We start from the raw sequence: 25,108 nt of genomic DNA, 5'->3' as shown, positions 1-25,108 counted from the left end.
AATATAAAAAAAAATTCAAAATATGATGAGAATTTTTGTGAGTCATCCAAAGCAACTTCTTTGCAAAACGCAATTGCGCCTAATTCAAGTACCATTCTGGTTTCATGCATTTTAGAGTATGTAGTTTGGGACGTTTATTGGCCTTGAGACCATTTATCTAGTCTAGTCAGTCACAAGTGAGTTGTCAATGATTCTGCTGTGCCATACACTATTAGGATAGGTATTGCAGTGATTTAATGACTGTTCAAGGGATCTGATTAAAAAAAATTGTAAATGCCGCTGAAACTCATGACAAAAACACTAAAATAATATTTACTATCACGATTTCCCACATTATAATTAAAATATGTCAGTTAACCATAGTTAATCGTTGTATCCCTTCGGTCATAAGCAAAAAGGTAGTGGAGATATGCCTAATACTAATATTATAATAGAAATGAGGAGAATTTAACACTACCACATACAATCTTAATTCAGTGATGCTGATAATAACAACAGGAATTGTTAAATGCAAGAAAACATGGATACATTCTCGAAGGCCTAGGACACAGGGAACTGTTGCGAACTTGGATACAGGCTGAAAATGAACAAGTTTATATCCGTTTTTATGGCACTTGATATCTACCAAATGACATATAGCGATCGCAAATTCTATCGGTCTGTCTGTCCTGGTTTTCCTACTTTAGGCACTTCCACGTAAGCTAGGACGATGAACTTTGGCAGGCGTATCCGGAATCAGACCAGATTAAATTAGAAATTGTCGTTTCTCCGATTTTACTATCTGGGGGAGAGTGGGGGGACGGTTAAATCGGAAAAATTAGAAAAAATGAGGTATTTTTAACTTACGAACGGGTGATCAGATCTTAATGAAATTTGATGTTTGGAAGGATATCTTGTCTCAGAGCTCTCTTGTTAAATCCCGACCGGATTTGGTGACATTGTGGGGAGTTGGGGAGGAGGGAACCTAAAATTTAGGAGAACGCTTAGAGTGGAGGGATCGGAATGAAACTCGGTGGGAAAAAAATCACAAGTCCTAGATACGTGATTGACATAACCGGAACGGATCCGCTCTCTTTGGGGGAGTTGGGGGGGGGGGCTGATTCTGAAAAATTAGGAAGAATGAGGTATTTTTAACTTACGAAAGGATGATCGGATCTTAATGAAATTTGATGTTTGGAAGGATATCGTGTCTCAGAGCTCTTTTTTCAGTCCCGACCGGATCCGGTGACATTGGGGGGGGAGTTTGGGGGGGGGGCTAAAATCTTGGAAAACGCTAAGAGTGGAGGGATCGGGATTAAACTTGGTGGGAAAAATAAACACAAGTCCTAGATACGTGATTGATATAACCGGGTCGGATCCGCTCTCTTTGGGGGAGTTGGGGAGGGAGTAATTCGGATAATTAGAAAAAATGAGGTATTTATAACTTACGAACGGGTGATCAGATCTTAATGATATTTGATCTTTAGAAGGATCTTGTGCTTTAGAACTCTCATTTTAAATCCCGACTAGAACCGGTGATATTGGGGGGAGCTGGAGGGGGAAACCGGAAATCTTGGAAAACGCTTAGAGTGGAGAGATAGGGATGAAACTTGATGGGAAGAATAAGCACAAGTTATAGATACGTGATTTACATAATTGGAACGGTTCCCTTCTCTGTAGGGGAGCTGGGGGTTGTTAACTTGGAAACATTAGAAAATTTGAGGTATTTTAACTTGAGAACGGGTGACCGGATCTTAATGAAATTTGATTTTTAGAAGGAACTCATGTCTCAGAGCTTTTATTTCAAATCCTAACCAGATCTGTTGACATTGGAGGGAGTTGGAGTGGAAACCGGAAATCTTGGAAGACGCTTATAAATGTCGTAGATATGTGATTGACGTAACCGGACTGGATCCGCTCTCTTCGGGGCAGTTAGGGGGCGGTGTTCAGTGCTTTGGCGAGTTTGGTGCTTCTGGACGTGCTAGGACGATGAAAATTGGTGGGCGTGTCAGGGAGCTGTACAAATTGACTTGATAAAGTCGTTTTCCCCGATTCGACCATCTGGGGGTTGAAGGGGGAGGAAAAATTATAACAATCGAGGTATTTTTGACTTACGAGTGGGTGATCGGATCTTAATGAATTTTGATGTTTAGAAGGACCCCCTGACTTAGAGCTCTTATTTTAAATCCCGACCGGCATTAAGCCTCTGATTTTCCTTTTAAAGCCATCTATTGATTCTTAGAATTTTGCCAGAGCTCATACCATATGAGGTCTTGGCTCTTCCGACCTCGTCACAAGTGCCATATGAGCTCTTAGCTCTTGTTATAATAATATAGTCTGTGAATGTGTTTAAAAATAATAGTTTTTTCGTCTTGCGCATGCGCATTCTCTTTATTCTCTCATCTTTCAAGCTTATTTGTATTCTAGGAGCACTGAAGACCTTCTGCATAGGTTGTTCGTGTGTATATCTGGTGTAGCTGACCAACTTCAAACAAATTTCGCCTCTGATCTTCGAGTGATTCTCAAAACAGTTTTCCAGATTCATATGCCAGTAGATGAAGTCGATTTGGGATCAAATGATGTACAATTAGTTCCCGAAGGTGTCGAAGTCGAGTGCTTTGACAATCCTGGTGAAGCTGGCCAGTATGAAGAAACTGCCACCATTATGAATGTAAATCCACATCTTGGGCTGGCTAATGTATTTCTCGAACAAAATCCTGTTCCTGCCTTAGATAGCTATTTATTGGATTCGTCTGCGCTTTTAGCCCCGCCTAGTGAGTCAGTGTTAAATTCTCCGGAGAGTACTGTTAGTGATTTAACGCTTGGTCAGGATGAACCTTCAACAAGTAGTGAATGTAAGGCAGCACTTATGAAAAGTGATTCAAATAGCTTAGATAGTGGAAATGGAACAACAGACAAAGATTTCGAAAATGTGAACAAAAGTGATGAGGAAGATATTAAACTTCCCAACCACGTCGAGACTGTTCAAGAAAGTATTCCTGTCACGGAATCTAGGCAGGTAGTGAGTGCCTCACAGCTTTATGCAGTAGATATACCAAGCCCACGGTTTCAAGGTGTAAATGATGTTAGTGAGACTAAATATATAGATTATACTGAACATAATAGCCCAAAACCTATTCTAAGTCCGTCAAATGATGAAGCAGAATCAACTATATGGAATCCAGTCAATAATGGAGAAGCTTCGCCCTTTGGTAATCGAGCTATTGCTGAAAGTGAAATGATGTCTCCTATTCGGAATCAGAACGCGTCTCAAGATGTGGATGATATTCGAAGCTTGCTTGATATATTAGGCATTGGAGAAATATTTCGGAATGACAACGTTCCTGCGGACCTTGTTCTGGCAACACCGCCTGAGTGGATACCTGATGATGTGGCACCAGACTGTATGCAATGCTCACAGCCTTTCACTGTGATAAGAAGACGACATCATTGTCGAAATTGTGGGAAAGTAAGTAACTTCAAATTTTCTTATTTTAAACCTGAAGAGTTCAGAAATTAGCGTATTATTATTATTATGAATGGACTCACAAAAACTGAGTCGAGGCTCGCGTCACAAAAGTCCATTGCTTGTGCATCCTCCCCCCCCAAAAAAAAATTATAATAATAAGGTACCACCAATAGCCATTGAACTATTCCTTTTTGGGGATTGGTATTTTAAAAAGGACTTAATATCTACCCTTCTTTTTCCCTTGGTAGAAGAGTCCTTCTTTTATAGTGTTGAGTCGTTCACCATTGTTTTACCACATTCTGAAAATCCCACCCGCCAGCTTCAGACTGGCTTGGTTAGGCAACATTCGTCCCTCAAGAGAGGGAGGAGAGTCACCCACCAATAATAATTATGAAGAAAGTGCTTGATTTAGGCGAATAAAACTTGGAGAAAATTTTAGGAGGTAGATTCTTAGTGACCTCTAGAGGTCGATCCATCTAATGCCTGATGAGGTCAATCCAGAAGATTATTTAGGAAGCTAAGCTTTCCTCTATGCTAATAGGTAGTGTGTTGATACCGAAAATTATGTGTAAGTTGACTGCTGGGACTTATTTGAAAGTTCTCTATTTTTCAAAAATGAAATACCTAGCCATATGTAATGAGAATTTCAGTAGGGTATTAAATAGTAGCCTAGGGCAATTGCTTTTAGATCTACCCTCTTTAAAACTGCTTTTTAGGATATTTATTTCAGCACATAAGTTCTCTTCTATTTTACTTATCAGAAAATTAGGCAGTGTGCCAACTGCCAAGGTCTTAAAAACTCCAGTATTTGTATTATTAATCATCAATATTTGTCCACTTTCAAGTTAAGTTAGACAATGAATTCGCAGATTTTTTTCAGAAAGCATTTTAGATAGATTAACGAAGCTTTTAGAGACTTTTAAGAACTGACCCATGGGCTGTTTTCAAAATTTTTATTTTGCCTTGCTCTACTACTTTCTTTAAGATGCCGCAGAAAGTTTGTCCATGAAGCAAATATTTACCCTAGTTTGTCCAGTTTGTCCTGGAAGTAATTATTTACTCTTAGACAGTCTTTGAGAAGCCTATGCCCTTGCTGTACCTTGTTTTTGAGAGATTTATTGAAGGGTGCTTATTTGAGTGTTGAAAAAGTACAATATCTTCCTGAAATTTTGCCCCCAGCCAAATAAAACTGAACGTAGGTGGTTTATTCTATTTTAATAGACTATTGAAAATGCAATTAGCATGACTGTAGGATTTTGAAGATGTTTTAACGTTCTGTGCATCCAGAGCCATTCCTTGAAGGGAGGTGGCAACCGGGTCAGCTGCCCCAGGCGCCGCAGCAGGGGAGGAGTTGGTTGAGAAATTGGCCAATTTGATCAAATTTTTCAATTCAATTCAGCTTTTTTTGCTCAAATGTGAGTCGCGAGGGGGGCGCTGTAATCAATTTTTTCCTGGGCACCACTAACCCTAGGAATGGCTCTGTATATACCTTGTATACACACAGGAATATTAAGTAACATAAAGTAGCCTACTATATCGTATGCAACAGTTACTTATTATGTTAAGGTACGTGGTCTTTTTAGGGAGATTTTATTCCTATTTTAGAATTTGGGTTTAGGTAATCAATGTACTCTTCAAACGTAACATAAATTGATTATTACGAAGGTTTGAAAGGGCAATAATTATGGAAAACGGCGTTCAATTTTAGTTGTTTCTTTTATTTCCCATTTTTAGTTCCCATGAAAAAATAAGAAAAAACGTTTATTTAACCCAAAGAAATTTAATGCTAAGCTATATGCACTAAATATATAAGGTTTGTGTTGCATTCATTGACTTTCGATGCCCATTTGGTTTCATGTGCTGATTATCCTACACTACTTTTCTCTAGAATCAGAGCTATGTTTCATTTGTTCCCATGAAAAAATAAGAAAAATACGTTTATTTAACGGTTAACAATAAACGTATTTTTCGTATAAATTTTAACCCAAAGAAGTTTAGCGCTAAGCTATATACACCAGTGAGCTGATTTTGTAGATTGGTCATTTTGGGGCCCAAAATTGCTACTGCAGTGATTTCTGTTTGGAAAGATCATTGAATGGGGAATCAAATGTTATGCATTTTTTTTCTGTACATCTTCAAGTACCTTGTCGTACTTATCTGTTCAGTACTCATCTAGTCAGTACTGTCAGTACAGTTAGTACTTAGTCTAGTCAGTACTTATCTAGTCAGTACTGTCAGTACAGTTAGTACTTAGTCTAGTCAGTACTTATCTAGTCAGTACTGTCAGTACAGTTAGTACTTAGTCTAGTCAGTACTGTCAGTACAGTTAGTACTTAGTCTAGTCAGTACTTATCTAGTCAGTACTGTCAGTACAGTTAGTACTTAGTCTAGTCAGTACTTATCTAGTCAGTACTGTCAGTACAGTTAGTACTTAGTCTAGTCAGTACTTATCTAGTCAGTACTGTCAGTACAGTTAGTACTTAGTCTAGTCAGTACTTATCTAGTCAGTACTGTCAGTACAGTTAGTACTTAGTCTAGTCAGTACTTATCTAGTCAGTACTGTCAGTACAGTTAGTACTTAGTCTAGTCAGTACTTATCTAGTCAGTACTCACTCCAGAATCTGGATCTATAGGTACGGGATCGAAACAACTGAGACGCATGGGAGATAGATAGGATGTATATAATTTGGGCTGTATATTTACACATTAGGGGGGAGGGGTTAAGTATAGCAGGGCTGCATGCAAAATATAACTTAACATAACCAAAATACTAACCAAATATTTATTAAAATATAGCTACAATTTAGTTTTCCACTAAGCCGAAACTAATTGCCTCCGTATGCAAACAGCAATAAACCGATTTTTGTCTGATTTTATACATCCAAATTCTCGAGTGTGTACTGGCTTACAGATAAGTACCCTTCATTTTAACATTCATGGTCAGACACTTCTCTATGACTATATATCGCGAACTAAATGGATTTCATCAATGGTCAGAGAAACCGGTTCTACTCAGATCAAGTGGGGTCGCTGTAATACATAAGTACCGGATTAAGTACTGGGTTTATGAGTTGCCTGCTACCCTCTTTTTTTATACGGTAATTTGCATTAGTGTTCTTTTGTAATCCCAGACTTTTATGCTATAAATATAATGAAATGTTCTTTTTAGATTTAATTCTCCCCCCCCCCTGCCTGCTTTCCATGTTGCATTGAAAGCGCTACCACATGACTAATATCCGACGGCAAGTTTATGTGACATTGAACGCAAATTTACCGTCTTCTGTAAAAAATTGTTTTTACTCTTGTTTTTGAGATTTTGCCTTGGAGGGCAATGGTTATCCTAAGGAGGCGCCGCCTTCATTCTGTGTCCCTATCAATGCCCTCGCTCTTAGACAAACTGCTGACAGCAGAATGGCAGGGCTGTAGTTATGGGGCCCTTGCTATTTTAGAAGGGTGTTTAATTGGGCAAATTAAACTATCAGAAATGTATCTACAGCCCAAACTAAGGCTGGAAATGTGTTTTCAAGGACTCAGCTAAGCCATCAACTCCAGAGCTCAGAATTTCCATTGATAGATAACATTTTGTGATGTTTGAATTAAATTCTAAGGATCGTATTTGCAGCTCATATATGAATTTAGACAGTTTTTTTGTATGATTATTATTATGCATAGCCTAATACCTCAGTTCCACCCTTACTCATGTTTGTAAGAAGGGAAGGGTTGAATATGGGAGCTTGAAAACATCTTCACGAGCGTTAATTTGCGCTGTAAGCCATTCCTGTAAATTTAATTTACCAAACTTAGCAACAAGTCCCAAACAGGGGTGTAATTTGCTATGGACAGGGGGGGGGCAACTTCTCCTCCTTGACCTCGGTTTGTCCCCCCCCCCCCAGCTGAAATTTAGTTTCTTCCAAAATTTTGTCAAAACTAAGATAAATCTGCATAATTCTAGCATCAACAGAAGCAGATCCGTTTTTTTAGTTTTTATTTATCTTTATAGTATTATAAATTGCCTTTATAGTACTTTTATAGCAGTATCATGGGTACCGGCAGGGGGTCTTACCCCCCTCGAGAAGTTTGAGACTGCAAAGTAATTATAAAGAAACCAAAGAAAAGAGAGCAGAATAGGGAAAAACCATGGAAAAAATGTGTTTTGCCCCATTTTTGGCTGCCTGCCAATAGATTTTGACCTTAATAAGGAAAATGTAAGTTCTAACTTGTGACCAAGTGACCCTTTTCCTGTTTTCCACAAACATTTATCCTATATGATTTGATTGAAGTAACGAAAAAAAAATATTCATAGTAATGAATGGTAAGTAAATAACGATCCTTGTCAATAACGAAAGTATATAAGAGCCTAACTATTGATAAAATTATATCAAAGAATCAGGTTTGTATGGTGATCCTAAATATGTATGTGTTTATTAGTAATTAGTGCAGTTATTAGTGCGAAAGAAAGTTCGTATAATTACAGAAAACACAAGGGAAATAAATTACTAAGGGACAATTTTGGGTAAAAATATGCCGTCAACTTTTGCTTGCATTGCAAGATTACCCTTGGGCTGATATGAAGCCACTGTACTCAGAAATGATCCCCCTGAACGGAATGCTGGGAATCTGTGTATTTCCCCCCTGAACGGATACGTTTTTTTGTGTTTTATTATCATTTATTTTTTTCAAAGTGACACATTTAAGCTTTAATCCCTAAGATACAATCTGCTACTTCAAAAAGTATCTCCTTCAAACATTCCTTCCATGTTCTGCATTATCAAGTTTTTAATCATTAGATTTTACTTTGTACAGTTATGAAGTATAAAGGTGTCAACTATATTGTTATTTTCTGTATTCAAAATTAAATTAAAAATATTAAATTAAGAATCATTATTCGATTTCCTTAATTTTGGTTTTAATGTTTTTCTTTGAACAATCAACTTTGATAATGTGTTACTGGTGTTTGATAACCAAGATCAAAACTGTCGATATTGTTAAAAAATATCTGTCCAACGCTTCGGCATAGCTCAACAAAACTGAATGCTGGGAGTTTATATTTTGGTTTTTGTGCGTAGGTGACTGTTTTGTGTATTTTTAATTACTTACTTTTTTAATTTTTATGTACTTTTACTTTAATTGACATACTTTTTCCATTGCCTTTAGGAAAATTTTTGTCTCCAGGCTTCATTAAATAAAAAAACACAAGTCTTTTCAACTGAAAGTAAGAAGCAACATTAAAACCTAAAACTAACAGAAATTGCTACGTATACAGGAGAAGGGAGTTTGCCCCCTCTTCAACACCTCGCTCTTAACGCTACAGTTTTTTGGCACTTAAAAAAAAAGTTACTTTTCGTTCTAATTAAACGAGACTTGTGTTTCAGGACTCGTGTTTAAAGAATTGACGAAATTTAAACTTTAGCGTAAAGAGCAAGGCGTTGAGGAGGGGGAAACCCTCTTCATATATATAGTAATTTCTGTTAGTTATAAGTTTTAGTGTTGCTCCTTACTTTCAGTTGAAGAAACTTATTTTTATCTAATTTCTGATTATTCTTTAAATAATGCCAATATATGCGGCTCCACCTCGACGAAAAGATCCCCCCCTCACAGAAATATCCTCGGGACCAAATAAAATTTCCCCTGAAAAGTTCACCCCCTGGAAACTTCCCTCTCCATGGAAAATTATCCTCGTGCAAAATCCTTCCAGCAGAAAATTCATCATCCAGCTGAAATGTATGCATACCTCCCAATAACAAATACTTTACGTAAACAATGGACAAGTTTTGTAACTTAAAACCTTTTTCTATGGGCTGTAGGGGGTCATTTTATTTCCAAAGTCATATTCATTGGGACATTTATGCTGAACAAAATCTCCAAAGTATAAATCTGCAATATCTCCAAAGTCGTATTTATCGGGTCATTTATGCTGAAAAAAAAAGCCATCTCAAAATTTCGATCGGACTATTTTAGGAAAAGTGGCATAAGAAGGGGTCTAGTTGCCCTCCAATTTTTTTGTCACTTAAAAAGGGCACTAGAGAATTTTGGTAAAAAGTCCTTGTTAATATTACTACTAATGAATTTCGGTTGGATGAAAATGAGTATTATTGCTTGTATGGATGGAAGTATGTGAAACTTTTGATCTTCTACATAACTGAAGCCATGACAACCTCTACAATAGTATTTTTCTTATCGATAAATATATGACTTACATTTGATAATAATATTACCATTTAAAATTGCTGAAAACTAAGTTCCTAGCAGCATTTACCACCCCAAAGAAATTTCCTGTCGGTGTTGATAATGGCATGTTTTGCCTTTTCTACCTCTGTGCTGGTAGATACGGGAATGTAACATTTTAGCTGTATGGAGAACATTGCTTAATTAATTCTTACTCCTCCCCTACCTCTTTCAACATTTATCTGAAGCCTCTCGAAGTGCAAGCAGTTTGTCCATTAAAATGTACTTTTTTAGGAATCCACCCTACCCCCACCTAAGCAATGACTCACCCCTCCTCTTCATTATAACTGATACGCAATTACAGATCACCAAACGTAGCCTAATTTCATAATAAATAAAGCGAATCAACTTGGTTGAATTCAGTACTGCACTGTGTGGCATTACTTCTTTTGCAACTGTGAAGCCTAAAATATAGCTATTGATACTTTAAACCAATTAGCTTCTCAGAATTAGCTCTCTAGGGTAAAGTCGTAGTTTGATACCTAAAATGGTAGAAAACAAGACTTTCCACTGGCCCAATCTGTATTGTCACTTAAAAAGAGCTTTAAGTTTATGTTTGAATGAGCTTCCTCTCAATTATATTGGACCCCCTGGGGAATATAAAAATTAAACATGCCTCGACTATGTTTCTTCTAAAAAAAAGAGCAAAATTCTACATTTTGTAGATTGGAGCTTGAAACCTCTGCCGTAGGGTTCTCTGATATGATGCATCCAATAAAAGTATTTCAATAAAATCGCTTGCTTTTTGTAGGAGTATTTCCCCTTTTCAAAAATCAGGCGAATTTTCGCAGATTTTTTGGTTTTGGTTTGTCATGAGAATTCCATTTTTACTTTTGGTGAATATTGGTCTAAGTCTCTTATCAGAAAATATTTGATAAGTTTTTCTTGTGACGATTTTTTTTTAACCTGTTCATTGTATTTAGTTGAATAAGACAATAGAAGAAAAAGGGTCAATTTGACCGCCAGATAGCTAAGTGTAAATTTTGTTTTCTTTTGTTATTCTGTATATATTTTTTATGTGTGAATAAATAAGGGATTTAAGTTTGAGGGGGGGGGTTGTCCTGTAATGAAAGAGGTACATTTTACATGGCTGGTATAAAATCAAAACATGTTATCTGTGCGGTGGGGTGATTTATAAACTAATCTAAGATGAAGAAAATTGCATAAGGACAAGTCTACATCTCCTATAATCCACGGAGGCAATAAATCTTTCTGCAATTTTGGTTTGAATTTGATATTCTTATAAGATTAAATGGATAATATTTAAGTATGTTATTGATTAAATAAATCAATCTCTTTACCAGGAATCCTTGTCGTTTAAAATTGACTGTATTTTGTTTCATTTTGCATGTAATTTAACTGCTCTTTTTATTTGAGAGATTGTTCCTAAAAATATTTAAAAATTGACTTATTCCTACGAAACAATATCCTGAAATATATTTCATGTCACCCAACCACCGCTATTATTTTAGCTTCTCCCCCCCTGGAAAATTTTCTGCCGGCGTTCTTGAGTAGTATGTTTACGGCACCAAATGGTTTGTTTTTTAGTTTTTACAGTCATTTTCATTTAATTTGTGAAAATTGGCTTCAATTTTTCCCCTCTTCCCCAGAATTTATTATGAAATTACGCCACTGGTCCCAAACTACTGTTTCCCCTTCTTTGGCTTTTTATGGCCTTCGTTTTTAGCCTATATTATTGGCATTACAGAGTAATTGCTTACATGTGTTGTTTGCATAAGTTATTATCAATATCTTTTCTACTTTAACAAGCCTCTGTGGCGCAATCGGCTAGCGCGTTCGGCTGTTAACCGAAAGGTTGGTGGTTCGAGCCCACCCAGGGGCGAACTTTTTAAATTCAATTTTCCTCTTTTTAGGTTTTTTGTAACAGATGCAGTGCCCGATCAGTGCCGTTACCTCGCTATGGATATTCAAAGCCTGTCAGAGTATGTGAAATCTGCTTTAAGTTTCAATTAAGTCATTTTAACATCACAGATGCCTCTATTTCTTAGCATTTACTTGTTTTATTCCAATTGTTTCTTGCTTGTTTCTAGTATTTTAAGTTAGTGGTTGGAGTGTTTCCATATTAGCAATTGTTAAAACTTTTTGGTGTTTTTCTTTTTTTGCTGCGTTTACTTGTAAAATGTAAAATAGGGTGTTACATTAAATGTAAAATAGGGGGTTTTTAGTTTAAAAGTGACCTAAAAAGCCCTCCAATAGCCCCTTGAATTCATCTAGCCTGGATTAGAAAGTATTATATAGCTTGCCCTGCGCTTTGAATTGGTCTTTGTTTTACACGAAAGAATTGCCAACGCTAATTATGAAACATATATTTAATCATATGGCATTCATTTTTTTTCTCTTTTTCACTTATGTTTTATTTGAGCCAGAAGAAAAAAAAACGCTTTTCTCAAAAGAACACATAAGGCTTTTTTTTTTTTAACTAGCCTAATCCACTTAAACTTAGACCTTTAGCTGAAGTCTACATATATGCTACTACTAAGGTACTTGCATGATATGCCCCTAGCGCTCAAGTTGTTCATGCGATTGACGCACTTTAAACCGGTTTCTTTCGCTAGTTTCGTTCAGCTTAGCGTGAGAAAAGAAAAAGGGACGTGACAGAATAGATGGGAATTATATAATTTTGGCTATATATTTGCGCATTGGAGGGGGGGGGGGTGAAGTATTTGGACAGTGTGAAGTCAGAAAACAATTATCACTTCATAATATCAGAATAATTGTAGCTAACACATTTTGTATGCGGACCCGCTGTAATCTACTCCCCCCCCCCTAATGTGTAAATATATAGCCCAATTTTTTTCTAAAGCAATATATTCTTATCGTGCTTAGGTATATTTTATTAAGATTAACCTAACTTCATTTCTTGAGCGGTAGGGGGTATATCGTACAAGTACCACTGCTAACAACTCACTGTAGCACCAAGTCGCCTGAGGTGAACACAGCTATGCACCCTCCTCCTCCTCCATCCCAATCTATTCAAAGTCTCCCTCTTTACACCTACCCAAGAAGTTCCAATTTCCGTAAATCGTGATTTATAATAAATTAATGTTAAGTTTGTTTGAATTTGTTTCAATTCTGCTGTGTAACACTGTTGCGTCAATGGTGCTACAACGTTTAATTTCTATAAGCCCATATTAAAGCTGCAAAAACCTCTCTTGTCAGCTTCCTACCCTCGTTCGTTTACTGTTTGGTTGGTCTTTCAACCTGGCCAACATGATTGTTCACTCATTAAAATTTGTTCATACTTCTTGCAACAAAAATTTCAAACACTTACCCATGGTAAGTTTGATTAATCATTGTAACTGAAATTGATTCAAAATAACAGGAAGAGCAGATCCAAGTACTTACGGGTAGGGAATCTGGGTCGACTATTTTAAACTGTTATAAAGGACTTATCTTAATATATCCAACTTTTGGGTAGTTCTTATTATAGTGAATTCTATTGGATGGTTTTTTTGGTAATTTCATATTTTTAGAATAAAATTATATATTCCTTATTGGATAAATAGCGCAAAATCAGTGTAAACACGCCGAATACAAATATACATAAGAACAATCGAATGACAGGTAAAACCACGAATATAAGAACTTTAAATAGAACTAAGGATATATCTATAGGGAAAGATAATAATTGCGTGAAAAAATGGAACAGTGGAATTTGATAGTCATTACTAGATAAGGCCTAGTTTTGAATGACTTCATAAATACTAATACTAATTAAATGACAAACAAAAATGACTAATTAAATAATTTTGTATCTTATTTTTGACACAACTGAGTAAAACTGCCTTAATTATTTTGGCTCTTTGCTTCAGTTTACGTGTTTCATGACTCTTCTTTTATGAGTCCTGACTATACTCCTATGTCTAGAATATGGATTTTGCGAAACTTTTCCCTCGAGTACTGCATTAGTTGTCGGTTTAAGGCCACTGTTGACTATTAAGTTTATATGGTTTTAAAAATAAGTTTGATGTTAATCTCTGTTTTATTGGTAAAGGACATAGAATTTCCAAAATTAGGCTTTGTGGTAATCTAGGACAAAAAAAAACAACAGGGTTTTAAAAACGTTGGTATATGTGAAAAGATTGAAAAGAAGTGGGAACTTCAGAGGGGGGGGGGCAGCAAAGAGTGAAGCTCTGAATATAAGGAATTATATTGGGAGCGTGGGGCGAATAGAAAACGTATGTTAATGTATTGCCAGCCTGGGTTAGGCTGGTTTTGATTTAAGTTCTAGCTGTAAGTATTATTTAATGAAAATCTGTTCCAGTCAATGAAGATATTTTTTCATGGAATTTGGATCACTTCCAAGTGAGATGTGGGGCTTGTATTCCAAGCATGGTGTAGTTTTACTCCTTGTGTATTCGCCGAGGATATGTGGTTGGCTCGTGTTCCCCTCTCTAGAATATAGAAACTTTTGCTACGTGATTCTATACATTTTCCATTTACATTTTCCTTCAATTTTTTTAATAAAAAAAAAAAAAAAAATAAGTTGACAGAGGCTTTTTTTCACGGAACACGATATTATTATGAATAATGGTAAGCTCAAGAGGTTAGGACACATATTGTTATTATAGTTATTATATAGCCACAGATAATTTAAGTTGATCACTAGTTGTTTTATTGGTGGTAGATTGTGTTTCGTTATTCGTTGCTTCTTAAACATTTTGAAATGTTTCACTATTGTTATTATCAATATCTTTGTTAAGGTGGTGAAGCTGTTGAATGTGCATTATTATGTAGTTTTAAAAGAAAAGTTGTATTTCTTGCATTCGTTGTTCAACTTTGAGTTTTGTTTTCTATTTTGTTATTAGTTTATTTCTATCGCTTTGTACATATTATGGCATCCTTATAATTATACAACATAATTATTTGAGTATTTGCACTAAGGTGCAAATAATTATTGGTGACTGATTTGTAGCAAAACCAATCAAATAAATTTATAACTATTCTATGGTTTTTGTTGTTTTTTTCGTTATTTTTGTTTGTTTTTTGTCGATAAGCAGAACATACTATCAAATAAGAAAAGATATAAAGTTTTCTGTACTATCTATGCCGCTTTTTTAGTAACATAGAGTTTTCTATTGTGGTGGTGGGGGGGGGGGGGGTCAACTTCCATGATCCTGTGAGGCTGGCATACCAACAAACTTTCCAATGTTATGGTATTCTGTTTGAAGCGTCGACTTTGCCCAAAAGCACAACTTCATAAAATCACAACCTTGCCCTAAAATTGTTGCCATTTCTAAGAAAAAATTGAGTCTTTTTTTCGATCCCAGTTTAATCTGGAATGTTCTGATTTTCAATATTCTGCGCGTCTCGTAGTGAAGACTTCTGGATCATAAAGACACTACCTGCTTTGAAGATGAAAGAAATGCATTGATAAGAATTGTGGGAATTCAGTTTGCATTGGGATGTGTATTGCGATGCATGTTCATGTCAATAAGTAAAAAACCTTGAAAGGGGAAGAAAAGAAGAACAAAGCAGAAGCTATTTGAGACATCTCTACTCAGTTTGCGAAGTGTGATGCCAAGAAAGTGTCCCTCCAGGCTAATAAAGAAACGTAAGCTAGGTATTTTCTATCGAAATTTAATTGAAAGATAATCCTTGAAGTAAATAAAATACACGAGTCTCCTAATTAACAATTCTAATTAAAAAGACATATTGAAAAATCAATAATTCATATTAAAAGATTAATAATTCTAACGTTCTGCGGATGAAGGATGACGAATTGCTAAAGGTAGTTCTTTTTGGCCAACCGTTTAGAGCCAAACGGCAAGCAGGTCGTTCCCGAATGGGGTTAGAAGCCTTTTGAAAATATTTAAGGGAAATGGGGAGGGTGTAAAGAGGGAGGCTCTGAACAGATTGGGATGGAGGAGGAGCGTCTGAAGCTGTGTTGGCCTAAGACAGCTTTTTGCTCCAGTAAGTTGTTAGTAATAGCAGTAGTATTAATTAATAACTAATCGGAAAATAAGTTAATGATTTATTAATGGAGAGCATAACACAATAAATGTTTGCATAAAACGAAATGGTGTATACGACAATGTTATATCTTTTCAGCATACTTGAAAAATCAATTTTCTGTTTTCACTAAATATTTGTGAACATAATACTCGAGATAGGGGTAGATTGCAAGCTCCCTTATTAAACTCTTATCTATGGCTAATGCATGGTTTTCTTGTAGATTCAAGACCCTGCCACATTGTTTAAACTCACTCAAATTTAAGTAACAGTCGTTATAAGATTCGTCTTACGTAGTCACGTCTCTCTGCATTCATATAATTTATCACGAATGTTGTTTTATATGGAGTGTCGTCCTAATAGCAACTTTTTATCCCTTGTTTGTTAATACAATAGCATTCACTCATTTCATTTTCCTTCGGTTGGCTTCATTTATGTGACAGAACTAAAAAAAAGATAGTAAGAATAGCAGGACTAAGACACAGTTGAATTAATGAATACAGCACTGTTTTTAGATAGTTAGGATATGTTTTCAAAATCGGTAAGTCTAAATTACGAAAAATAATCTACTCCTCATACTTTTTAATAGTTCTGGGGGGAACCTTTTTAAAGCTTACAGAATTTACTAAAAAAGAGTCAATTGAAGTAAAAAATTAGTGGAGTTCTTTTTTAAGTAATTTGTTTCTTGTCAATGGATTTTCGGCCAATGTTTCCTGAGGATTAATGTAACTAGTGTTAGGATGATTGATATTGATAGCAGTAGGTTTGGACAATCCAAAATGACGTTGAAGCATAAACGTTATTCTCGAAAGCGATATTTAAAAAGTTTCACCTCTTGTCCAGGAACTTGGAATTGTATTTTCTTTTCTGGCATAAGTAGTAGTAGTAGACAGGTTTAATAGCAAAAACTTAGCAATCAATAATGTTGGAGATGATAAGTTTCAGCAGACTCAGATAAGTATCGACAGTTTTTTTTTATAAATAAGTGTGACCTCTTGTAAATATATGTGACCTCTTTTATGAAATTTGCACCTTCTGTTATGCAGTGGTCGTCAACAAGATAGTGAAAAGCTAAAACCAAGCGTCAACTTTGCTTCTCATAAAAGTTGACCTCCTGCTCACAGACAGTAAGGGGTTTGTCACTTCAGATGAGATATGGGTTGTTACTATTTTGGAAGGGGTCATAATCAAACTTCGAAAATCATTTTTCCTTTCCAAAATTCCTGCTCTGAAATGCCTTCTCGCTCAGAGAGATTGCGGTGGAAAATCGAATATGGCTTAGAAAGTCCGTAACGTCTTGCTGGAGAAAATACATTGCAGGTTTATTAGCCTTATTCAGATCAAGCTTGCCTTGCCACCAACCCACCGTGCTATCACATGGTACTTGCCTTGACCCTAGTTTAAAAGAAAATTCACGTTTTCGTGTCCAAAAGAAAACGCGCATTTGTGTATTTAAAAGAAAATGCATGTCGGTCTATCTAATCTTGTGTTGGATACTTGTTAAAAATTTATTGACTCTCATCTTGTTGCTGAATCAGAATTTGAATTTTAGTGCCTAATTTTTACGCTTTACCAAATTTCTGGATAAGTTCGTACTTTTGCTTCTACAAATATAAAAGAAAACCTGTGCGTTTTTATTCTAATTTTTAAGCAGCAAGTATAAAAAAAGTAAGTCACACTTTATGGTTACTTAATTTTCTTACTTTCATCAAGCGGACATTAAATTGTCTTCAACTTAGTTAAATTTACCCTAGCTTTTACTTAAAAAAAAAAAAAAAACGAAAAAACTACTCTCTAAATATTCGGTAAAGGAATCTGGAACTTTTTTCTGTCCGTTAGACAACACTATAGGCTTATAGAAGCTTTTTATACTAAATTCAAAAATTAAATTGATGTGTTCATCACCTTTTGTTATCACCTAAGAGGAATTGCTCCTTTTTTACATATCGATTGTTTTCACTTTAAAAAAGAGTGAGGAATGTCTTTCTAATAGTTACACGAAAACAGTGGGGTGTTCGAAAAAATCGGATTGCGTGTTTCAGTTCTTACAAAAAGCAGCAGGAAAATTAGTATTCGAAAAAAAGCTAATTTTTTTCTTGGCAAAGACTATTTCACAGAGTTATAAACGGTAACATCCCGTTACCGTTTACGGTAACGTAAACCCGCAACGGTAAGTCAAGAAACCTGACTTGCCAAGTGGACCCGCAACGGTAAGTCAAGAAACCTGACTTGCCAAGTGGACTGGGCTCAAAAAGCCCACTGGCCTGAACCGTCATGCAGCAGTGAAAAAGTTTTTTTTTCTTATTAAGCAGAATATGAGAGAGAGTAAAACTATAAAAAAAAAGTTGATAAAGCAAAATAATTTCAGATGCTAGGTGAGGCAGGAAACGCCTGGTCGTCCCGTAACTCAGAAAATACTACCGAATACTAATTATGGAATAATATTTTTTCCATAGTAACACAACTGTAACACGGTACCACTAGTAACAAAAATTTCGCAATTAATTCTCGTGACTGAAGGCAAAATTTACGCATAAGATGTCAAATTTCAGCTTTATTGAATAAACTTAATAATACTAAAAAATATCTATTATAAATAATGTTTTACTCCGTGGTAGGAGTTAAAGGCCGGATACAAGTAGCTTTTTTCGGCACTTATTTACCAAATCGATGCTGGATTGCAGAGCAAATTTGTGGGAATTGAGGTTGAAAGATTTTCTAGTTTTTAGTGCCGATCTTCTAAAACAGTGCCAAATTTCTTCGTGATTATAAAAAAAAAAATAAAGAAAGAAAGAAACCCTCAATCGTATCCTTTTCTTCAGCAGAAAAATAAAAAGACCTAAATAATCATAGTTAAATATTTAATAATTAAAAAAAATAATCTATAAATATAAAAATAAGTTGTTTGTGGGTTATGTCTGTTACACTATGTCTGTTACGCCAGATTATGAAAAATAAAGAAGAAAAAGAAAACAAACTAAAATGTAAAAACTGGGAATTGCATAAATATTTCGACATATTTTGACAATAGATTAAAGTAATTCGAAAACCTTAAAACAGATACTTAAAATTAAGAGGTTTATTATAAATTGTTGAGCTTTAGCAAGCTTGGCACGTAAAAAGGAATTTTTAGTATAGATCTCAAAATGACACAAGAAACAGCCGAGGAAGCTGCTCAAAGAGTTAATTCAAAGAGAAATTTTAGTATAATCCTACAATGGCAGAACAAACAGCCGAGGAATCTGCTCAAAGGGTTAATGCCAAAAGGCTTGCGGCTAAAGAATGCAAAACCGCGCAGTTAGATATATATATATATATATATATATATATATATATATATATATATATATATATATATATATATATATATATATATATATATATATATGTATATATATGTATATATATATATATACTAGCTGTTGGTGGGGGCGCTTCGCGCTCCCCAAGCCCCCCCCGCGCGTGTACGTCGCTACGCGCCATATTAGTTACGCGCCATTGTAGTTGTGTCCCTATGTCCCACCTGTGAATATAGATTCCCGGTCGTCGTTTATATTCCCTGTGTCCCGGTCGTCATTTGTGTCCCGGTGTCCCAGTCTGTGATTTCTCTTTGAGTGTCCCGGGCGTCATTTATATTCCTTGTGTTCCGGTCGTCATTTGTGTCCCGGTGTCCCGGTCTGTATATACATTCGTTTTTGAATTGGTCTTTTTTTTAGTTTTTAGTTTTTTACTTTTTTTTAGTTTTTTTAGTTATACCTCATGATTCTAATGATTGCCCTTGAGCTTTGTTGATGGTGATTGCCAATCGAACATTCCCTGTGTCCCCATCGTCATTTATATATCCCCCTGTGCCCCACGGCGTCCCCATTGTAGTTGTGTCCCTGTGTCCCGGTCGTCATTCATATTCCCTGTGTCCCGGTCGTCATTTGTATCCCGGTGTCCCGGTCTGTATATACATTTGTTTTTGAAATGGTATATGATGAAATAAATTTTTGTATTTTTCCCCTTTTTTTCTTTTTAGTTTTTTTTTTGGTTTTTACTTTTTTTTAGTTTTTTTATTTTTTTCTTTTTTCTTTTTAGTTTTTTTTTATTTTTATTTTTTTAGTTTTGTTTTTCTCCTTTATTTTTCATTTTTTTCCTTTTTTTATTTTTTTATTTTTTAGTTTGTTTTAGTTTTTTAGCTTTTTTAGTTTTTTTATTAGTTTTTAGTTTTTTTTCTTTTTAGTTTTTTTTTACTTTTTACCTTTTTTTAGTTTTTTTAGTTTTTTTTTACTTGTGTCCTGGTCGTCATTTATACTCCCTGTGTCCCGGTCGTCATTTGTGTCCCGGTGCTTTGTTGATGGTGATTGCTAATCGAACATTCCTTGTGTCCCGGTCGCTTTCTCTTTGAGTGTCCCGGTCGTCATTTATTCCCTACTAGCTGTTGGGGTGGCGCTTCGCGCCCCCCCAAGCCCCCCGGCGCGTGTAAGTCGTTACGCGCCATATTAGTTACGCGCCATTGTAGTTGTGTCCCTGTGTCCCACCTGTGAATATAGATAGATTTATATATGTGTTTCAAACTACGTAAAACTTGCGTATATACAACATTCTTGGCTTTCCCATTGTCTGTGCATATACAAAGCCTTATGTACTAATAATGACGTCATATGCAAACTCTCTTTTTACAAACAAACAAACATGCATACACACAACTCATTTTTATATAGATAGATAGATAGATCGATACAATACAAATTAACTGCTTAAAACTTGCGAATATACAACATTCTTCGCTGTCCAATTGTCGCTGCATATAAATAGATTGTCAGGTTTACCGACCCTCGAACATGCAACGTACAATTGTCCATGGGAAAAACAATCAGTATTAAGATCTATACCACATTTTTCTAATGATTGACCTTGAGCTTTGTTAATGGTGATTGCAAATGCTAATCGAATTGGGAATTGCAATCTTTTAAATTGAAAAGGCAGATCCGTTGGAATCATGGGAATGCGAGGAATAAGAACAGCCTCACCCTCAAAAGACCCTGTCAAGATTGTGGCCTCTATTAGGTTTTCCATTGTTTTTTTTACGGCAAGTCGCGTGCCATTGCAAAGCTTTGGTGGGTTGATATTTCTTAAAAGTATTATTGGTATGCCTATTTTTAGCTGTAGCACGTGTGGTGGAAACCCTGAAAGATCCACGGAATTTAAAAATTCAGATGGATAATTAACCGCTTCATTTGGTTCCAAAACTGTGTCGACTGACTTGTAAAGGACTGCCTGGTCTCGAATCTTGGTCAAAACAATATTGTTGATTTCGTGGACGTCTATATTTTTGGGTTCAAGAATCGCTCTTTCACTTAGCCATTTATTATTTTCATAATTGTTTAGAATATTCGGAAATACTTTTTCAATCAATTCATTTTTGGACGTCACTAAATTACAGAAATCAGCAGGTTGTTGTATACGTCCTGAAATTGAGTCTACTGGGAGCTTTCCGTTTCCAATTGCCAGCAATTGATCTGAAAATGTTTGACCAGAGTCATCGTTTTGCAATCGGACACGCATATTTGTAGTTAATTTTAAGGTTTTTACGTGTGCCCATAAATTAGAATTTTTCAGGCAAGCATTCATTTCGTCTGCAGGAGTTGATCTAGGTATTATAGGTAATGTTTGCCTGAAATCTCCCGCAAGCAATATTAATGTGCTGCCAAAGGGTTTCGACTTCCCTCGCAAATCTTTCAAGCATTGATCCAGAGCCTCGAGCGATTTTTTGTGTGCCATTGTGCACTCATCCCAAATAATAAGTTTGCGTTGCTACAATACTTCACCCATCCCAGATGATTTGAAAATATTGCACGTGGGAGTTTCTGTAGAATGCAAATTCAGAGGCAATTTCAAAGCGGAATGAGCAGTTCTTCCACCAGGCAGCAATGTTGCGGCTATTCCGGACGACGCAATAGCCAACGCTATATCATTTTTTGATCGAATTGATGCCAGAATCAGTTTTATCATAAACGTTTTACCAGTACCTCCTGGCGCATCCAAAAAGAAAATTTCTCCAACGTTGTTATCAACACAATGCTTTATCGTATCATAAATGTCTTTTTGTTCCGACGTTAACTTGGAAATGTTATTTTGTACATACGACAATAGATCACTCGTACTGTAACTTTGTTCACGATCCAATTCTACACATGTCGAAACAGCAGCGATACGGTTAGGTGAAGGCATTCCAAATCCTGAAGAGGTTTGTTTGCCATACGTACGCACAAATCTTCTATAATAACTAAAGTGTAGTTATAAGTTTCTGATGTAAAATCCAAAGTCATATCTGACGTCTCTAACTGTTTTCGATGGAGTATATCTTCGGACATTTTTGACTTATAATTTTCCCGTAAATCTGTAGGAGCTGATGGAGAGCAAGTTGTTAAAATGATGCCAAACAATGCACGAATTTGACTTGGAGTTGACGTTTCGCACGCGTCATTGATGCAGTCATCCCCGTGTTGGTCATTCTCCAATAAATTCAGAGCTTGGCATGCACTACGGTAAGTGTCATGTATAGTACCGTTTACAGTTCTCAAATACTCAAAGGATGTCGGACCGGGTACATTCACCAAAAGCAGGCGTAGAAAGAAGCATTCATGTTGATTGGGGTGAACGTTGTAGAGTCTTCCTATCGTGGTATCTTTGAAGATGGTAGGTTGGCCGTCGACTGACTTACCCTGTTTTCGACGTTCAAATACTTTATTTTTAGTATTCCACGTGTAATACGAAGGCACTTCAGTATACAGCAGTTTTTTTGCAAAAGAATCATTTTTGCAAAGCGAAAAGAAACCGGTTAACTTTGTATCCGGTGGATTCAGGGCTCTTTGCTGCACGTTGGTTTCTGAGAAATAAACACGTTGACCATTCTGTAAATGTACCGCTAAGTGAACAACAGCTGGACTACGTTCATGTATCGGAAATGAAAGAATTCGCCAAACAGCTTCATTACTGCTTATGTATCTTCCAGCCTGATATTGTACGATTTCGTCGATATCTTTGATTTCGGGCTGCAAGCCAAAAACTGCCATGTCACTGCCTTTGTTGACGTATTTATATATGTATTTGATTGCCTTTACGGAGTTACGGTATTCAACGTTTATGTGTGCATTGAATGTTTTTGATAATAATGGGGAATATGGAACAACCCACTGGTTATCTACTTTGATGGTGATACCATTACGCTTCTTTATTATTGCTGTTTTACCGCCATCTTCAGTAGATCTTCTTCTATATTGTGGATAACCATCATTGCCAGTAATTGTGTTGGATACTAAAAGTCGAGGATATTGCTTTGTGCACCTTCCTTTGGTCATGCATGGTAAATTTTCGTTCAGTGCACCGCAAGGTCCATGTATCATATTCTTTACAATAATATCATGTAACCCCTTATCGACATTTTCATCAGGTATTTCAGCGGAAATCACATCATCAATTTCGTTCGAAGTAATTTTTTTATGTAGCCAGATTAGTATATGTGCGTGTGGCAAACCTCGTTTCTGCCATTCCACTGAGTACATCCAGCATCGCACTGACCCAAACACTTCAAAATTTACTATGTAGTTTATCAGTCATTTCAACTTTTGCCGGAAGACACGGGCCGTAATGTCATGTCTATGAACCGCCGATTGTCCTTGAAGTAAAAGCTGCAGTATCTCGTCCCAAGATTGATTACATGTAAATTTAATAAATAAATCTGAACGACCATAGAGACAAACATACGCAATAACATCTTGAGCATATTCATGCATATGACGGGGACTGCCAGCATATGACGAAGGTAAAATTGTTAATCTTCCAACGTTTGTGGTATTACCGTCATTTATAACTGCATCTCACAAATGAATGTATTGTTCAGAGCGGAGCTTGGTCTGATTCAGGCGGATATATAGCAAACATTCTGATTCAATTTTAGCATACATATCAACGACGAATTGGTGAAACAATTGACGGCATTTTAAAATATAATTTTCTTCATCCTGCCGAATCATTAGTCTATAGGAATAATAATGCATTGCACTGCATTTCTTATTCATTTCTTTGTTGGTGGCTGGATTCATCAATTTAATATTAAAGTGATAGCCGTGGGCTCCATCCCAAAAAATGATAGGATATTGTAGGGCATCGTAGCATCGATGAGTTTCAGCAATTCTTAACAACTGAGCGTTTCGCTTATGAAGAATAATATCTCGATGTAAAAACTGATCACCGACCATAACGATTGCCACTTCGTCGATAGTTGGAGCATTGTATCTACGCACATGTTGGCCAGGAGGCGTTTTGTCAGCGGAAATAACAATTTTATGCGTATCAGTAGGCATCAAATCGATGGCTGTTTTGAACAGACGCACTAAATTATTATTTTCGTGGAAAAGATGTTGCAATTGGGAAACGATTGTCCTTTCAACGTTGGGAGAAATTTCGCAACGTGCATTCAATTCAGAATTTCTATCACTGATGAAGTACAATTGTAAAAATTTATGATTCTCGCCTGAGAATGGTAGAAGGGACCCTGCTCTATGATAAATTTGCCCTTTTACTTTGAAAGTAGACATAAATTGATCTGGATTTTCGATTTGGGCTCCAAACGACGTCATTTGGAAACATGAGTTGTATTTTCTGATTTTTGACAAAAAACGCTTAGATTCTGACGTAGTTCCAGTAAGGAAAGTCTTCAATGGCTCTGGTGGTGCAGCCAATAGAGGAAGTTTAACTTTTCCTGAGGCGCAACACATTCCCATTGTTTCACCATTGAATTTCAAGGCCTTGCAATAGGGACAAATTTTAGACATAGTCCCGATTTGAACACATCTACTCAAGCTATAATCATCGACTGGGCTGTACCTGAATGCCAGGCGATAACTTTCAGGTTGCTCTGATTCCTCGGCACACTTTCTTTTCTTACTTTCTCTATCAGCAGCAAGCCTGATTTCTTGCTGTTCTTGTGATTCCTCGGCACGCCTTCTTTTTTCACTTTCTCTTTTAGCAGCAAGTCTGGTTTCATGTTGCTCTGGTAGTTCCTCGGCATGCCTTCTTTTTTCACTTTCTCTTTTAGCAGCAAGTCTGGTTTCATGTTGCTCTGGTAGTTCCTCGGCACGCCTTCTTTTTTCACTTTCTCTTTTAGCAGCAAGTCTGGTTTCGCGTTGCTCTGGTAGTTCCTCGGCACGCTTTCTGTTCTTTCTTTCTCTATCAGCCTCAAGCCTGTGTCCTTGCTGTTCTTTTGATTCCTCGGCACGCTTTATTTTCTTACTTTCTCTATCAGCCTCAAGCCTGTTTCCTTGCTGTTCTTTTGATTCCTCGGCACGCTTTCTTTTCTTACTTTCTCTATCAGCAGCAAGTTTTTTGGCATAGACTCTTTGAGCATCTTCCTCGGCTGTTGCCATTGTAAGTTCATCAGTCATTTTACAGTTAAAAAAAAATAGATTTCTACGT

At 36.3% G+C, this 25,108-nt stretch overlaps 1 protein-coding gene and 1 non-coding gene across 4 annotated transcripts in view; both read left to right on the top strand.

The window, feature by feature from the left end:
* The window catches only part of LOC136024957 (lateral signaling target protein 2 homolog), an 83,131-nt gene extending 68,989 nt beyond the window's left edge, over nt 1-14,142 (top strand). For all 3 annotated transcript variants that reach the window (XM_065700557.1, XM_065700555.1, XM_065700556.1), the window contains exons 8-9: nt 2,407-3,448; nt 11,548-14,142. In XM_065700557.1, coding sequence (XP_065556629.1) covers nt 2,407-3,448; nt 11,548-11,682 — 1,177 coding nt within the window. In that variant the 3' untranslated portion in view covers nt 11,683-14,142. The remainder of the gene's footprint in view (nt 1-2,406; nt 3,449-11,547) is intronic.
* Trnan-guu (transfer RNA asparagine (anticodon GUU)) lies at nt 11,443-11,516 on the top strand. The gene has a single exon. It is a non-coding gene; the product is annotated as a tRNA-Asn (tRNA).
* Nucleotides 14,143-25,108: the final 10,966 nt, after the last annotated feature.

The sequence above is a fragment of the Artemia franciscana genome, chromosome 3 (genome assembly GCF_032884065.1).
Source record: "Artemia franciscana chromosome 3, ASM3288406v1, whole genome shotgun sequence".
Taxonomy (NCBI): domain Eukaryota; kingdom Metazoa; phylum Arthropoda; class Branchiopoda; order Anostraca; family Artemiidae; genus Artemia; species Artemia franciscana.
Note: the sequence above shows the minus strand (reverse complement) of the source record. Positions and strands in the feature narration are given on the sequence as shown.